Source organism: Notamacropus eugenii, chromosome 4 (assembly GCF_028372415.1).
Source record: "Notamacropus eugenii isolate mMacEug1 chromosome 4, mMacEug1.pri_v2, whole genome shotgun sequence".
In the NCBI taxonomy this organism is placed as follows: Eukaryota; Metazoa; Chordata; class Mammalia; order Diprotodontia; family Macropodidae; genus Notamacropus; species Notamacropus eugenii.
In genome coordinates this window covers 14,329,678-14,346,774 of record NC_092875.1, presented here as the reverse complement: position 1 = coordinate 14,346,774, position 17,097 = coordinate 14,329,678, and the positions used below count along the sequence as shown (strand labels likewise).

General features: G+C 49.0%; 1 protein-coding gene across 10 annotated transcripts in view; it reads left to right on the top strand.

Annotated features, from left to right (window-relative positions):
• Positions 1–15,731, top strand: part of OSBP2 (oxysterol binding protein 2) — a 293,276-nt gene extending 277,545 nt beyond the window's left edge. For all 10 annotated transcript variants that reach the window (XM_072599925.1, XM_072599926.1, XM_072599924.1 and 7 more), the window contains 6 exons: positions 1,384–1,504; positions 4,597–4,700; positions 10,839–10,934; positions 11,419–11,603; positions 12,385–12,608; positions 13,011–15,731. In XM_072599925.1, coding sequence (XP_072456026.1) covers positions 1,384–1,504; positions 4,597–4,700; positions 10,839–10,934; positions 11,419–11,603; positions 12,385–12,608; positions 13,011–13,153 — 873 coding nt within the window. In that variant the 3' untranslated portion in view covers positions 13,154–15,731. The remainder of the gene's footprint in view (positions 1–1,383; positions 1,505–4,596; positions 4,701–10,838; positions 10,935–11,418; positions 11,604–12,384; positions 12,609–13,010) is intronic.
• The last annotated feature ends 1,366 nt before the right edge of the window (positions 15,732–17,097 follow it).

Below are 17,097 nucleotides of genomic sequence, written 5' to 3'. Positions count from 1 at the left end.
CATGCTGTTTCATCTCGGCCTCAGAGGCTACACTGAGTTCACAGTCATCTGCGAACACAAAGTTGTGCACTAGCTCTTCCTTCACTTTAGTCTTGGTTTGCAACTTTTCAGGTTAAATAATTTACCATCAGTGTGATAGCTTACCTTGATGCCATTTTTGTCCTCATGAAAAGCATTCAGCAACATCGCTGAAAACAAGATGCATGGGAGCAAGCACCCAGCCTGCTTCACTCCATTGGTGACCAGGAATGTGCAAGAGCATCGTGCATTATCCAGAATCTGTGCCAGCATATATTGTGGAACTGATGTGCAATACTGATTAACTACTCCAGGCAACTAAATTTTCCCATGGTCTTCCACATGCCCTCACAACTAACAGTATTAAAGGCCTTGGTCAGATCGACAGACTTTGTGTACAGACCTCTGCTCTGCTCCTGACATTGCGCATGGAGTTATCAGGCAGCAAACACCATATTGACCATTCCTTGGCCCTTTCTGAAGCCACTCTGGCTCTCAGGTATGATCATCTTCCAGGTGAAGGAACAGCCTAGCAAGGATTTTGCCAGCAGTGACTAAGACAGAGACCCGCCCTGTGATTGTCCCAGGACAACTTTTTTTCCTTTTCCTTTATAGAAGTGGACAATTTAAAGATCCTTGAACTCCTACGGGATAACCTCCTGTTGTATAACCCAGAAAATTTCAGTCAGCTTTTGTATGAGTGATGGATCCCCTACCTTGTAAATCTCAGCTGGAATAGAATCAGCACCAGGCAGTTTGCCACACAACAGGAGCCTAATGGCATTCAAAACCTCTTCTTCGGTTAGAAGTTCTGCTAAAGAAAGACTGGCTTCAACCTGAAGTATATGGTCCATGCCCTCAGCATTGATGGATACGTGGTCTGTTGATCTCCTTGGGGTGATTGTTGTTGGAAGAGGACCATCAGGAAGGGGATGCCATTACATGCACGTGTGAGAGAGGGATGGGCAAAGTCACCAGCCTCATTCTCACCTCCAGAGCCTCTGGTTCCAGTAACAAGATATGGATCAGGATGACTGCAGATGGCCCCAGGTGCAGTGGGAGACCTTGGCCTTTTTAAGCCTAGGTCTTTAACAGGTCACAGTTTGACTGAGGCCAGCAGTGGAGTCTTTGGGTCAAAGAGTTTGGACACTTGACTCACTTTCATAGCATGATCCCACATTGCTTTACATAATGGTTGGACCAGTTCACAACTCCCTTCAGAGCACATGGTTGTGTCAGTATTTCCATAATCCCTCTAACATTTGACTTTGCCCATTTTAGTCAATCTTTGCCAGTTTTCTGGTGATCAGGTAAAACCTTAGAAGGTGATCTGAATTTTTCTTAGCATCTTGCTCTTATTTATAGGTGAGTCACCACCCTCCTGCAGCTGCCCACCATGTGTTCTCCAAAAATGGCTGGACCCTGTGGCAGGAAATCACCATCTCCAGCAAGTTCCGGGGCAAATACCTCTCCATTATGCCACTAGGTAAGACAGTGTGTTACAATGAAATAGAGAAACCAAGTAGTTATATTCAGGCAATGATTTATTTAACAAAATGTGCAGTTGCAGAAACAAATCAAGTCTAAGGTTCTCAGTAGCCAAGGACCTTGACCATTGATTTCTACACAGTTAATATATGCTCTGGAGGGAGTGAAAAACAGGAAGAAAGGGATGTAGAGATTGAAGTTCCTTATTGGTGGAGGGGATGGGAGACACTGAGATGGGAGGGAGTAGTTTCATGATAGTTGGGGAGGGGCAGAGCATGCTTGTGACTTCTCCAAAATCAGGTGACTTACGTTAAGCTGAGACTTAACTTCACAAAATGGTAGATAAAAGGCAAAATGTAGTTGCTTATGTTTTTTTTTGTAACCTATGTCCTGTAAAGGACATGGACATGGACTACCAGGTCTCAGGGATATTGGATTCCTCTGGGAATTCTCTCCAAACCATATTATGGACTCTGCCAAAGATGGATCTGAGGGAATTCATTTCAACATACCTATAATAAGCCCTGCTTATGTGGTAGGCACTATGCTAGATGCCAGAGACACAGAAGCAAAAGCAAAATCTTCATGCCCTCAAGGAACTTATCTCAGTAGAGATAAGTAAATGCAATACAGTTTGAGGAAGGAGAAAGCGGTGATCTGAACAGAGATCAGAAAAGGCTTCATGGACAAGGAAAGACCTGAGCTGCAAAGAATTCAAGGACATAGAAGGGAAAGAAGAGTATATTCTGGGGCAGGGGTGGGGGAGGGATAAGAGGGGGGATAGCCTAAGCAAAGACATGGGTAGAAAATAGAGCACTGACTTGGATGAACAGTGATGAGGCCGGTTTATCTTAAAGGTGGAATGTATGAAGGGGGTCACATAGGATGAATGGGGGAAAGGGGTCTCCAGCCCTACAGGAAGGAGTTGGCATTGTAGTCTGGAAGCAGTCTAGGGTGGTCACTAAAGATGATGGAGCAGGGGGTGACTGTATCACCTTTGTACCACTGTGGAGGATAGGCTGGAGATGTACTAACAGAAGAGGAAAGGAAGGAAGAAAGAGAAAGAAAACCGTACTTCGATTTGCACTCAGTTCATTCAGTCCCTTTTCTTCATCATGAGGCCTTTGGAACTGTCTTGGGTCATAGTATTGGTCGCAGTAGCCGAGTCTTTCGGTGTTGGTCATCATCATGTCACTGTTACTGTGCACCATGATATCCTGGCTCTTCTCACCATTTCTCAGATCACAATCATAGGCCACGACTCGTTCAGCCATTCCCTACCTGATGGACCTCCACTTGTCTTCCAGTTCTTTGCCACCACGAGAAGAGATGTTACAAATGTTTTTGTACATGTATGTCCCTTTCCTTTTTCTTTGATCTCTTTGGAATACAGACCTGGTAGTAGTATTGCCGGATCAGAGGGCAGGCACAGTTTGATGGCCCTTTGATCACAGTTTCAAGTTCTCCAGAATGGTTGGACTAGTTCACTACTCCACCTGCAGTTCCCTAGTGTCCCTATTTTTTCCCTCATTCCCTGCAGTATTTGTCGTTTCTGAAAGGTTGAAGTGGTAGCTAAGCGCTGTCTCAATTGGCTTTTCTCTACTCAGTAGTGATTTAGGGCATTTTTCCATATGACTAGATAGGTTTCATTTCTTCTTCTTTGATCATTTATCAATTGAGAAATGACTCACGTTTTTATAATTAGACTCAGTTCCTATATATTTGAGAAATGACGCCTTTATCAGAGTAACTTGCTGCAAAATTTTCTGATACTACTTCATTATCTATGGTACCTTTTAGCAAAATGTAGTTTTCCTGATTCTCTCAATGAGGTCTAATTTTGCTTTTGCTTTGTCTAAGATCATGATTGTTGTCCCCTCCCCCCAAGCTCCTACACAATACAGGGATCCCTTCTCACGCTATTTCTGGCATCTCCAGCCTCCGCTCCAGCACCCTTGGTGTGCAGCAGATCCTATACCCCAGCCACCCTATAAGGGTGACCCATGGGGGGCAGTGATGGGAGTTGTTCTAGAAACAGATCTGAAAGGTGTCTTATGGTCCTCATTCCTTAGAACCTGGACTGTCCGAGCTCAGAGAAAGCCTGGAGACGCTCTAACCTGACTTTCTGCTCCCCTTCCATCTATGTCACTCGTTATACTTTTCAGAGCATTTTTATTGTTGCTTTTTTTACACCACCTTGACTGTGCGCGCGCGTGTTCACACACACACACACACACACACACACACACACACAGGAGTGTTCTGTCATAACCAATAATAAGGAAGAAGAAGAGTTGCCATTGAGCAGGAGGCAGTCTGATGAGCGTGCTTGGGCGGCAGGGGCGGCTGTGCTTCCTGCACCTCCTCCATTCTTCTCATTATTTCTCTCATTCTCTCCACTTACATTGTTGAAGTCCCTGTGGATCTTGTCAAAGTGTTTTTAGTGCAATATCTTCTTTGACGCTAATATCTAAGAAGGAGGGAAAGGAGCCGTGTGTACAAAAATACTTGTAGCAGCTCTTTTTATGGTGGTGAAGAATTGGAAACTGAGGGGATGCCCATCTGCTGGGAGATGACTGAACAAGTAATGAGGCGTATGAGTGGGATTGAGTGAAATGGTGGAGGGGATGGTTTCAGAGAAGCCTCGAAAGACTTGAACGAACCGATGCAGAGTGAAGCGAGCAGCGCCAAGAGGACAGTTTTACTGTGATTGCAACATTGTTGAAAAAACAACTTGAGAAGACTTTAGGACTTTGACATTAAAGAGGAATCATGGCCCTCCCCTCCTGACATAGAGGCAGCAGACACTGGGTTTAGATTGGGACCTAGCTATTGGAGGAATTTGTTTTGCATAATTTTGCATATTTGTTATGAAGAGTTTGTTTGCTTTTCAGTGGGAGAGAAAAAAAAAATCTCTTTTCATTGAAAAAAATCTTAGTTTGGCTTCTCCAACACCACCAGGAGGTAGTTAGAGGAGGAAGGCTAGGAGGAGAGCCAGGACTGACGGTGGGCGCACTCTTCTCACCAGCAGCCCCTTCTTTTTACCCCTTTTGGGTAAGCTGTGACTTATCACCTTTTTCTTTCCCCCAGGTGCCATTCACCTAGAATTCCAGGCCAGCGGGAATCATTACATCTGGCGGAAAAGCACCTCTACTGTGCACAATATCATTGTGGGCAAGCTCTGGATTGATCAGGTCAGAGTGATCCTCTCCACTTTGATGCCCCCTTGGTGCTCCTTGAGGCAGCACCAAGCACCCAGGGAAAACTGAATGTTAGAGCCCAAAAGACCCTTAGAAGAACACCAAGCCTGGAGTTTGAGGGCCTGGATGCAAGCCTCCCCTGGCCACTGACTCTCTCAGTGACCTTGGACAAGTCATTTGGCTCTGGAGAGGGGGGCCTCTAAGACCCCTTCTACTCTGACTCTGGGATCCTGAGGTCCTCTGAGCATGAGAGCATGAGAAGGGCCTTAAGAACGTGGGGGTCAGCCCATGGCAGAGCAAGTGTGAGGGCTGGAAAAGTACTTTAGAACCAAGAGAAGGGCCTTGGAGATGATCAGGGGAGGAGACATGCCCCAAAGTTACCCCAGGACCACAATCAGGCTTCCACCTGTGACCTCCCGCTGTGTAGAACACTGTTTCCTAACATCCCTTTCCTAAGAGGAGCTGCCTCTGACCCACTGGGTCTCACACCTGTGTTACCTGCCTCCCTGGCCCTCCTCCAGGAAGTAGGCAGCCCTGTAGGCTCACCTGACTAGACTAGGGCCAGAGTCTTGCCAGGCCAGGGGTCTGGAGGTTGCACACCCAGAGGCCCACCTAAGTCAAGAATGTGAGGGAGTGTAGACATCCCTTTCCCTCTCTATGGGCCACTCTTGGGGTTACTAGAGCTGAGGCAATGGTCCTTTATAGCCAGGGAAACTGAAGCCCAGAGAGAGGAAGGGATTTCTCCAGGGCCACACAGATGAACAGTGGCAGATCAGCCCTGTTTCTGTGGACCTGCCCACAGGCTGGGAAGAACTAAGGAGGAAGGAGGTCTGGATGGAGCAGGTTGCTCCTGGGGGCCAGGAAAACCCATGTTCCCCCTGATCACAGCACATCCTTCCTACCTGGCAGTTCACATTTAGCTGTGCAGGGTTGCCTGTGTGACCCAGCATGGTCATTGGTGGGGTCAGGGAGGGTAGAGCTCTGAGGAAACCCCCTCTTTCCTGCATCCCATAGAGCTGTTCTTTTTTTTTTTTAATTTATTTATTTAACTTTTAACATTCATTTTCACAAAATTTTGGGTTCCAAATTTTCTCCCTTTTGTCCCCTCCCCCCACCCCAAAACACCGAGCATTCTAATTGCCCCTATCACCAATCTGCCCTCTCTTCTATCATCCCTCCCTTCCCTTGTCCCCATCTTCTCTTTTGTCCTGTAGGGCCAGATAACTTTCTATACCCCTTTACCTGTATTTCTTATTTCCTAGTGGCAAGAACAGTACTCGACAGTTATTCCTAAAACTTTGAGTTCCAACTTCTCTTCATCCCTTCCTCCCCACCCATTCCCTTTGGAAGGCAAGCGATTCAATATAGGCCATATCTGTGTAGTTTTGCCAATGACTTCCATAATAGTCGTGTTGTGTAAGACTAACTATATTTCCCTCCATCCTATCCTGCCCCCCATTGCTTCTGTTCTCTCTTTTGATGCTGTTCCTCCCCAAGTGTTGACTTCAAATTGCTCCCTCCTCCCGTTGCCCTCCCTTCCATCATCCCCCCACCCTGCTTATCCCCTTCTCCCCCACTTTCCTGTATTGTAAGATAGGTTTTCATACCAAAATGAGTGTGCATTTTATTCCTTCCTTTAGTGGGATGTAATGAGAGTAAACTTCATGTTTTTCTCTCACCTCCCCTCTTTATCCCTCCACTAATAAGTCTTTTGCTTGCCTCTTTTATGAGAGATAATTTGCCCCCTTCCATTTCTCCCTTTCTCCTCCCAATATATTTCTCTCTCACCGCTTGATTTCATTTTTTTAAGATATGATCCCATCCTCTTCAATTCACTCTGTGCACTCTGCCTCTATGTATATGTGCGTGTGTGCATGTGTGTGTGTGTAATCCCACCCAGTACCCAGATACTGAAAAGTTTCCAGAGATACAAGTATTGTCTTTCCATGTAGGAATGTAAACAGTTCAACTTTAGTAAGTCCTTTATGACTTCTCTTTGCTGTTTACCTTTTCATGCTTCTCTTCATTCTTGTGTTTGAAAGTCAAATTTTCTTTTCAGCTCTGTTCTTTTCATCAAGAATGCTTGAAATGCTGGTTTCCAGCCTCAGGGCTTTGGGCGGGGGCAGGGCTGCTATTCAGTGTGAGATCAAGTTCACCTGCCCGGGTGGGGGCAGGGCCGCCTCTCGGGCTCAGTTCCCTCAGGGAGTTTATGCAGAGACCTTCAACAATGGATCCAGGCTCCTGCCTGCTTGGGGAGGCCCCATCTGCTCCCACCTCCGCTGGTGCCTCCTGAGGGGGCCTGAGTCATGGGGGCTCCCCACTCCCCTCTTGACCTGCCAAAGAGACCCTCTCACCGACCCTTGTCACCTGTGGGTGGAGGGACCCGCGTGGCTGCTGGAGATTCTGTCCCTGAAGCCTGCTCAGATCTGCTCCCTGCTCGGATCTGCTCCTCTCGGCACCAGGCAGCCACGGCAGGGTTGTGCTCGGTTCCCAGTCCGTGGCGCAAAGAACCTTTTGTGAGAGATTTTCAGGCTCTCTGGAACAGAAATCTTGTCCGCTCCACTGTTATGTGGCTTCTCCTGCTCCCGAATTTATTGGCAGCTCTTTTCTACAGATATTTCATGGGCTGTGGGTTTGGAGCTAGCGTATTTGTGTGTTTCTACTCCACCATTTTGGCTCCCCAGGAGAGACAATTTAAAAATTATGGGCCTACCTGAAAGCCATGTTCAAAAAAGGAGCCTAGACATCATCTTTCATGAAATTATCAAGGAAAACTGTCCTGAAATTCTAGAACCAGAGGGCAAAATAAGTATTCAAGGAATCCTCCGATCACCGCCTGAAAGAGATCCAAAAAGAGAAACTCCTAGGAACATTGTGGCCAAATTCCAGAGTTCCCAGGTCAAGAAGAAAATATTGCAAGCAGCTAGAAAGAAACAATTCAAGTATTGTGGAAATACAATCAGGATAACACAAGATGTAGCAGCTTCTACATTAAGGGATCGAAGGGTGTGGAATAGGATATTCCAGAAGTCAAAGGAACTAGGACTAAAACCAAGAATCACCTACCCAGCAAAACTGAGTATAATACTTCAGGGGAAAAATTGGTCTTTCAATGAAATAGAGGACTTTCAAGCATTCTTGATGAAAAGACCAGAGCTGAAAAGAAAATTTGACCTTCAAACACAAGAATGAAGAGAAGCATGAAAATATGAACAGCAAAGAGAAGTCATAAGGGACTTACTAAAGTTGAACTGTTTACATTCCTACATGGAAAGACAATATTTGTAACTCTTGAAACATTTCAGTATCTGGGTACTGGGTGGGATTACACACACACACATGCACACACGCACACATACATAGAGACAGAGTGCACAGAGTGAATTGAAGAGGATGGGATCATATCTTAAAAAAATGAAATCAAGCAGTGAGAGAGAAATATATGGGAGGAGAAAGGGAGAAATGGAATAGGGCAAATTATCTCTCATAAAAGAGGCAAGCAAAAGACTTTGTAGTGGAGGGAAAAAGAAGGGAGGTGAGAGAAAAACATGAAGTTTACTCATCACATTTGACTAAAAGAAGGCATAAAATGCACACTCATTTTGGTATGAAAACCTATCTTACAATACAGGAAAGTGGGGGATAAGGGGATAAACAGGGTCGGGGGCACAATGGAAGGGAGGGCATGGGGAGGAGGGTGCAATTTGAGGTCGACACTCTTGGGGAGGGACAGGATCAAAAGAGAGAATAGAAGTAATTGGAGGCAGGATAAGATGGAGGGAAATATAGTTAGTCTTATACAACACGACTATTATGGAAGTCATTTGCAAAACTACACAGATTTGGCCTATATTGAATTGCTTGCCTTCCAAAGGGAGGGGGTGGGGAGGGAGGGAGGAAAAGAAGTTGGAACTCAAAGTTTTAGGAATAACTGTTGAGTACTGTTCTTGCCACTAGGAAATAAGAAATACAGGTAAAGGGGTATAGAAAGTTATTTGGCCCAACAGGACAGAGGAGAGGATGGAGACAAGGGCAGAGAAGAATGATGGAGGAGAGAGCGGAGTGGTGATGGGGGCAATTGGAATGCTCGGTGTTTTGGGGTGGGGGGAGGGGACAAGGGGGGAGAAAATTTGGAGCCCAAAAATTCTGTGAAAATGAATGTTAAAAGTTAAATAAATTAATTAATTAAAATAATAAAAAAAGAAAGAAAGAAAGAGAAAAAATCAGACAAAAAAAAATTGTCTCTCTTGGATCTATTTTCCAGGTCAGCTGTTTTTCCAATGAGATATTTCACATTATCTTCCATTTTTTCATTCTTTTGGTTTTGTTTTGTGATTTCTTGGTTTCTCATAAAGTCATTGGCCTCCATCTATTCCATCCTAATTTTGAAAGAACTATTTTCCTCAGTGAGCTTTTGAACCTCCTTTTCCATTTGGCTAATTATCCTTTTGAAAGCATTCTTCTCCTCATTGGCTTTTTGAACCTCTTTTGCCAATTGAGTTAGCCTATTTTTCAAGGTGTCATTTTCTTCAGCATTTTTTGGGGTCTCCTTTAGCAGGGTGTTGACCTGCTTTTCATGGTTGTCTTGCATCTCTCTCATTTCTCTTCCCAGTTTTTCCTCCACCTCTCTAACTTGATTTTCAAAATCCAATTTGAGCTCTTCCATGGCCTGAGCCCATTGAATATTTGTTTTGTCTCTTTGGGATACAGAAGCCTTGACGTTTATGTCTTTCCCAGATGGTAAGCATTTGTTCTTCCTCACCAGAAAGGAAAGGAGGAGATATCTGTTCACCAAGAAAGTAACCTTCTATGGTCTTATTTTTTTTCCCTTTTCTGGGCATTTTCCCAGCCAGTGACTTGACTTCTGAGCTTCCTCTTCACACCCACCTGCCTCCAGATCTGCCCAGCCAGGGCTTGGCGTCTGAGATTCAAATGCTGCTTCTCAGCCTCAGGGCTTTGGGCTGGGCAGGGCTGCTGTTCAGTGTGAGATTAAGTTCAGGTGCTCAAGTAGGGGCAGGGCTGCCACACAGGACTCAATTCCTTCAGGGGGTTTTTGCAGAGACCTTCAACAATGGCTCTGAGGTCCTGCCTGCTTTGGGAGCCCCTGTCTGCTGCTGCCCCTACTGCTGCCTCCTGAGGGGGCCTGAACCACGGGGACACCCCACTCCCCTCTCAGTCACCCAAAAAGACTGTCTCACTGACCCTTGTCACCTGTGGGTGGAGGGACCTGCACAGCTGCTGTAGATTCTGTCCCTGAAGCCTGCTAGGATCCACTCCTCTCAGTGCCACGCAGCCAAGGCAGGGCTGGGCTCTGCTCCGGTCCAGTGTGCCACGGACCCTTTAGGTCAGTTTTGCAGGGCTCTCTGGAACAGAAATCTTGTCTGCTCCATTGTTCTATGGCTTCTGCTGCTCCAGAATTTGTTGGGAGTTCTTCTTTACAGATATTTTATGGGCTGTGGGTTCGGAGCTAGCATATGTGTGTCTTTCTACTCCACCATCTTGGCTCCTCCCCCCCCCCCCATAGAGCTGTTCTAAGGGAGAGACATCCAGCATGGATGAGCAGAGGAGCCGATGGCCTCAGCCAGGGGTGTCATGGAGCATAGGAGGGTGTGGGGAGGTGGAGGCTCTGGTGTCCTGGACATGCAGCATGTCATCCTCCGGTTATCAGTGTAGAAAAGCCTGGCCCAGACTGTCCATGCACACCAGGGCTTCTGTCCAAGCACTAGGAGAACCAGAGGTTCTTCTTTAGTGGAAACCCCCTCCCCCTCATCAATCTCATGTCTCAGTTATTTGTCCAGTCGATGCCCTTCCTTTCCCTCTTGGGGGTCCTTTTGTCTCCCCATTAGGACTAAGGCTGGTTTATGCCCTCAAACTTAGCACAGTGCCTGGCCCAAAGTAAGCATTTGACCAAAGCTTGTTGACAGACTTCTCATGACTGGCTCAGCCACATCAGGGATGTTGGTGAGAGGACTGGCTGGGGAGGGTGAGCTTGATCAGCAGGGTCTCAGGGTGGATGCCAGAGCCTTCAGGAGCAATGAAGGGGGGCAGGTGCCACTGAGGGGTAGCTGGGAATGAAGTCCCTCCTCCTTGGGACTGAGGCCCTGACCTCTCTCTCTCTCCTGTGTTCTCTAGACAGGTGACATAGAGATAATTAACCATAAGACAAAGGATAAGTGTCTACTGAAGTTTACACCCTACAGCTACTTCTCAAAAGAGTACACCCGAAAGGTAAGATGGTCAGCCATGGCTGGGGAGCTGCTGGACAGAAAGTATGGGAAAGAGCAGATGGACAGCCAGCTCTGAATTGCAACAAGGACTGTTTTTCTGTCATTTCTTAAGTCTCCAGAGGGACCAGAGCAGAGCACATAGAATGGAAGGGCTGCAGGGGGCCTCAGAACAGGGGATGTCAGGGCTGGGAGGGGCTATGGAGCTTGCCTAATTCTAACCTCACCTCTGTAGTAGAAGAACAAGTTGAGAACCACAGTACGTTGACTCTCCCTGGGCTCTAGGAGGAGCCTAACAGGTCCAGAACTAAAACTGAGTCAGGAAATAGCCAGTTGAAGCCTTTTCCCTAACAACTACTGAGAACTTGGGGTTCTCTAGTAGGTGGGTGTAGGGCCCCCCTTGGCTGAAGCCTTGGTAGGAGCTGCCCCAGGGCTCTGTAGCCTAGGCCTCCTGACTCCTGACAGTGACAGCTCCTTCCCTGTTCTAGGTGACAGGGGTGGTGACAGATAGCAAAGAGAAAGCTCATTACGTGCTATCGGGCTCCTGGGATGAGAAGATGGAGTGCGCCAAGATTGTTCAGAGCAGCCACAGCAGCCCCAGCACAGAGGGCAAGCAGAAGATGGTCTATCAGACCCTGCCAGCCAAGCTCCTGTGGAAGAAGTACCCCCTGCCGTGAGCGAGCCTCCTGCCCGGCCCAGGCTTCCCCCAACAGGAGTCACACTCGGCCCATTTCCCTAAGACCTGCTCTTGGTTCCCCAGAATAGCCCCTTGACGGCAGCAGCCATAGTGGGTTGGTAATACAGCTCGGTAAGGTAGAAAGGGAACTCAGTTTTGGCTCTTTCACTGATGATCTGATGACAGGGATCAATGATTTCCCCTCCTCCGCCTCACCTGGCTCCTTTCTAAATTGAGAGCCTTGGATTTAAGTAAGCTGCCCACCCCAAAGGCCTTGTCCCAGCTGGAAAGAGTGACCCGCCAGGCTGGCCCACCCTGTCCCTCAGCCCCACCTTTCAGTAAGTACAGAGTTGGCCTGACTCCTGTACCCCTTCACAAAACTGAGGCAGAACATTAAGCTCTTTGAGATCCAAAGCTTTTTTATGTCGGGCTGCTTTCTGCCCTTTAAGACCTCACTGTATTATGGTGGGGCAAAATGGACAAATCTGTACGTAAAAATATACAAATCATATCAGCCAGACCGTGCAAAATGCGTAGGATGAGGACAAAGAAAGGGCTGTAAAACTGAGGGCCCTGAATGAGACTGCAGCGATTCACTGGCTGGTGCTGGGGACCCCAGAGAGGAGAAGGTGGGAGCTGAGAAAATCCCTAAGTGGAGACTTGGTGTTCCCCCTGGGGGGCCGCAAGGCCACCACAGGCTGCCAAGCTGGGCTGGGAGTGGCAGAGGGTCTGGAGGGGTCTCCTCCAGCCGCCTGCCCTCTCTGTGGCCTTTTTGTAGGGAGAATGCTGAGAACATGTATTACTTCTCCGAACTGGCCTTGATCCTGAACGAACCTGAAGAAGGTGTGGCCCCCACAGACAGCAGATGGAGGCCTGACCAGCGTCTCATGGAGAACGGCCAGTGGGATGAGGCCAATTCTGAGAAGCAGAGGCTAGAGGAGAAACAGAGGATGATCCGCCGCAAGCGTCTGGAGTTGAGTAGCCACGAGCACCTGGAAGAAGGTAAGCCCAGAACCCCACACAGCTAGTCACACCTGCCACCTGCGGTAAAGGAGAGTCAGAGTGGGGAGGCTCCCGGGCAGGACAGATGAACCGCTGTTGTTGTACCCACAGCAGCAGGCCCAGGTAGAAGCCCAGACAGAACCCAAGTCTTGATGAGGGCAGTGCCAGCTGCCCAGCTGAAGGTGAGCTTCTGGGAAGGTAGGCTTGGCAGCTGGGCCCCCTCCCCAGCTCCCCCAAGAGCCCAGACTCCTGAACCCAGTTCAGAATCCTTCCCCTTGATTCACAGGGGGCTTCCAGCTGTGAAACAGCTGCAGAGAGGGAGGGGCCAAGAATGGCCCAGAACCAGGGGTGGGGTTCCTGAAGCTCCTGCCCACAGGGATCCCTTCTCTCTGGCCCCCACAGGAAAGGAAGAAGACCTCTACAAGCCCATGTGGTTCGAGAAAAAGATGGACCCCTTAACGGGGGAGGAGGCCTACATCTACAAGGGAGGCTACTGGGAAGCCAAGGAGGAGCAAAACTGGTCCATGTGTCCAGACATCTTCTGAGGCCGGCCCTGGGCCTGCCTGCCCCCGCCCTGCTGCGCCTGGGGAGCCAGCCTGGGGATCGAGGAGATAAGCAACCCACCCCTACACGCAAAACGCAAATACAACCCACGAGCAGACCAGGGATTCAAACGTATTTTTTTATGCACTAATGAAAATCGCACATTGGATCTCCCTTCCTTTTTTTTTTTTTTTGGCTGATGGTGACTTTTTTCTTTTATGGGAGTAGTTAGTTACTAAGTTAGTCTGGGGAGGACAGCTGAGTCTGTTCCTTTTTAGCTGGCCTGTGCTCTGTCCTCCCGGCTGACTGAAGCTTGGCCTTCCGGAGACACTCAGGAGAGCGGTGGGGAGGGACTCAGGCCGGGGGTCTCCCAGGAGGACCGCTGTGTGTGGTCAGCCTCCTCCCTAGCTCCTCCCAGAAAGCCCCACATTGGAAATCAAGCTTGTCCCCATGGCCGTGGGGCCCAGGGGTCCTCGGAGGAGGCCTCGGGAACCCCCTCAGGCCCCCAGCCCGCCTGAGGCATTCTCACTCAGGGCTCCCTAGGAAACCTCTCTTTGAGTTTTCTTTGTTTGATTTTTAACCTGTTGCTCTCACTTCCTTTCCAGCCGTGATATTTAGTAAATATTTTTAGTACAGCACTTACCAGACAGCTTTTCCAAGTGTCCTTTCTTGCCCCAGAAGTGTCCAGGCAAAGACATTATTTCTAAGAAATGAGGAAGCGCAAAGCCTTGAGCAGAGCGAGGAGTCAGTTGGTGCGTTCCTCTGAGACGTCGCAGCTCAGCAGCTCTGAGGCCGTTCGTCTTGGTGCTCCCCCAGCCCCTCCTTGCAGACAGAGACCCCACTGCTCCCTCTCCTCCACCCTTACTGGGCCTAGCCTGAGCCAGGGCCGTGAGGGGCCATGGCCTCTCTCCCTCCAGCTCCAGCAAAGCCTCAGGTGGTGCTTTGAACTGCTCAGTGTCCAGCTGTGGAAACTTCCCCACATTGCCAGGAGCCATATCTTGTTCCCAGAACTGACTGGGCAGCACCATGGTGGGCAGTAAGTGAGAGGAGATGGGCTCCCACCCACGACAGCGGAAGCCCTTGAGCTCCAGGCGTTTGGGTGGCCACAGGCTTGCCCAGGATCCCCAGGGAGCTTCCCAGCAGGCTCCACCCCAAAAGTCCTAGCAGCACAAAGAAGAACCATCAGCACAGGCAGAAAGCCCTGGCAGGAGTCTCCAGTGCAATATCCCCATCCTCCCTTCTGAATCTGAGCCAGCTAGAGGGTCTGCCCCCTCCCCCACTACTCTAAGACCCCACCTTCTCTCAACTGAAGAAGACCTGACCAGGCAGGTTTCCCACCTCTTCCCTCTCCCCTCACCTATGTGGGCTCAGGGGTCCTGCTTGGCATCTTCGCTTGCAGACTAGGGCAGTGCCTTGTCTCACACTCCAAACCCAGGCTTCTTTCCACTCTCCCTACCACCCAGTGTGTCTCCCAATCCATCACTTGCCCAGAATACCACTAGGGAGAGGCCTTAGGAGGCAGGAGTCCCTGGTAGGCCCTGTCTTCCACTGTCACGAGGAATCGGCTCCTGTGGAGAGTGGAGTCCATCAGGCCAAAGGGAGTCTAGAATGGAAATCAGGGCCAAATCCCTCTCTGCCTCAGTTTCCCCATTTGTAAAATGGGGGGAGGGCGCACTTAGTGGCAGCATGTTGTGCTGGACAGAGAGGCACCTTCAAAACCAGAAGGCTCTGGGTTCAAGTCCCATGCCCAACTCCTGACTGCGTGACTGGACAAGTCACTTCATTTCTCAGGGCTCTAGACCATTTCCTCAGACTATAGATGGCAGGGAAGGTGCTAACCTGAGGTTCTTCACCCATCTACTGATGACTTCCCAGGTCCAGCCCCCTCTCCTTAACTCCCTGACACCTGCATTCCCTGGAATAAGGAACCATGAATAAGAAGTGCACACCCTGGCTACTGTCAGGCAGAGACCAGAGAGGGGATGGGAAGTTAAGGCCTGTGGGCAGCCACTCCCCCCCCCCCCCCCACCCACACACACACACACACGTCAGAAGGAGCCTTCTCAAGTGGCCAGCCAGGGGCCAGGGAGGCCTGGGCCCTGGAGAGCTCAGAACAGCTTCCTGGTGAGCAGCCTTCCAGGGTCTTCCCTCCTCTGTCTGTTCTTCTGCCCTCCCATCGCATCCAAATCTTGCTGGGCCGCAGAAATCGTCAATAACAAACCTGCTGCACGACAGCCTGGGGACCCGGCCAAGCAGACGGAGCAAATGCAGATGCAGTCAGGCGCTGCTCCTGCCCTGCCTGCCTGTCTTGTGGCTGACTAGTGTCAGAGCAGACTCCTTGTGCCAGGAGTGACCTCCTAACCAGAGTGACTGCTCCTGGGGGCCAGGATGCCCTCAGATCTCGTGTTTGTCTGCTGCTCATTTAAAAATATACAATATATATGTACAGATACACATAGATTTGACCTATATAGATAGAGAATTAACTATTTTGCTTAGATTTCTATAGTAATGGAAAAATGATGACCACAGATTTCCCTGTCTGACTTTGGTTATACAATAAATGTGTTGCTGAGTTTCTTTCTGGTGTTCAGGAAGGTTCTGTCTTATCCTCCAGGAAATGAGGGGGCCAATTGGATTGGGTCAAAGGGCCTTTCTTGGATAAGGAGCAAGGGTTCCTCCAAGATTCTCCCCACACATGCACGTCCATTCCAAGTGCCCTGGCCCAAATACAGCCTGATGTGGCCCAGGAGCTTGGTGGGGTCCCCAGCCCCCAGAAAGGTATCGTTATACCTTTGTTGCTGCACACAGGTCCTGACTCCCTCAGGATTTAGTTCCAGAAAAAGCATCAACCTTGGACAAAAAGGGATTTTCGAGGGACATTTCTCCCTAGATTTTTCATTTTTTTAATATCTTCCTTGATTCATTTTTTACTCTACAAACAGGGTTTCTTCCACTCTAAGATTCTTTGGTTTCGTAAAAAGCAATCTAAAGCCCAAAGTCTCAACTGGCTTCTTCTTGTTTTCCTCCCTCGCATGGGTGCCCGGGTAGCTGCTGCCTCAGAGTCTCTGCTTCCATCCCCAGAACAGCAGAACCAGACTCTTTCCTTTGCCTTCTGTCCTCGACACAGGCCTCTCAACTTCCATTCCTGGCTGAATTCCAGAAGCCAGAGAGAGGGGAGAAGGCCATACCTATTCTCCCTGGGGAAAAGGCAATTTTTCTCAATTTAGAAAACCCTGAAACTCAAAAGGCTCCTTTATGGCAGGCAGTGAACCAGATTCCCATCCTCCTCCTGGTGTGCCACCACTATCAGTGCTGTGAATGAAATGATTAACCATGACCTAGTGAGTGGCCACTCCTCCCCAGGGTATTCAGCTTGGACATGGGGGGTGGGAAATGGGGCTCTCCAGGTGCCCTTTAAACAGATTTGCTGTCTCCTCCAAGGTCAGGAAGAGGGATTGCACACAGTAGTGTGCCAAACCCTGTGCTCAGCCCTGGGAATGCCCCCAAAGGCTAACACGAAGACCCTGCCCTCAGCTCCCATTCTAAAGAAGGACCAACATGTAAATGACTAGGCGTGTCACACCCTGCAAGGTGTGTAGGGCAGTGCTCAGACAGAAAGGGGTCCTGCAGAGGTAATGGCACAGGGACCACTTGTGATAGACATTGATTTGTAGAGGTCATTTTGGGGGTGGCCATGGTAATCAAGGTCTTCTAGGGGTGCCATAGTGCATTGAACTCTGAGCCTAGAGTCAGGAAGACATCTCCCTGAGTTGAAATGCAGCCTCAGACACTAGCTATGTGACTCTGGGCATGTTACTTCACCTGGTGTGCCTCAGTTTCCTCATCTGTAAAATGAGCTGGGGAAGGCAGTGGCAAAAGCACCCCAGTATCTGCAAAAAAAGGGGGGCTGAGTAATGATTCAGACAGGACTGAAAGTGACTCA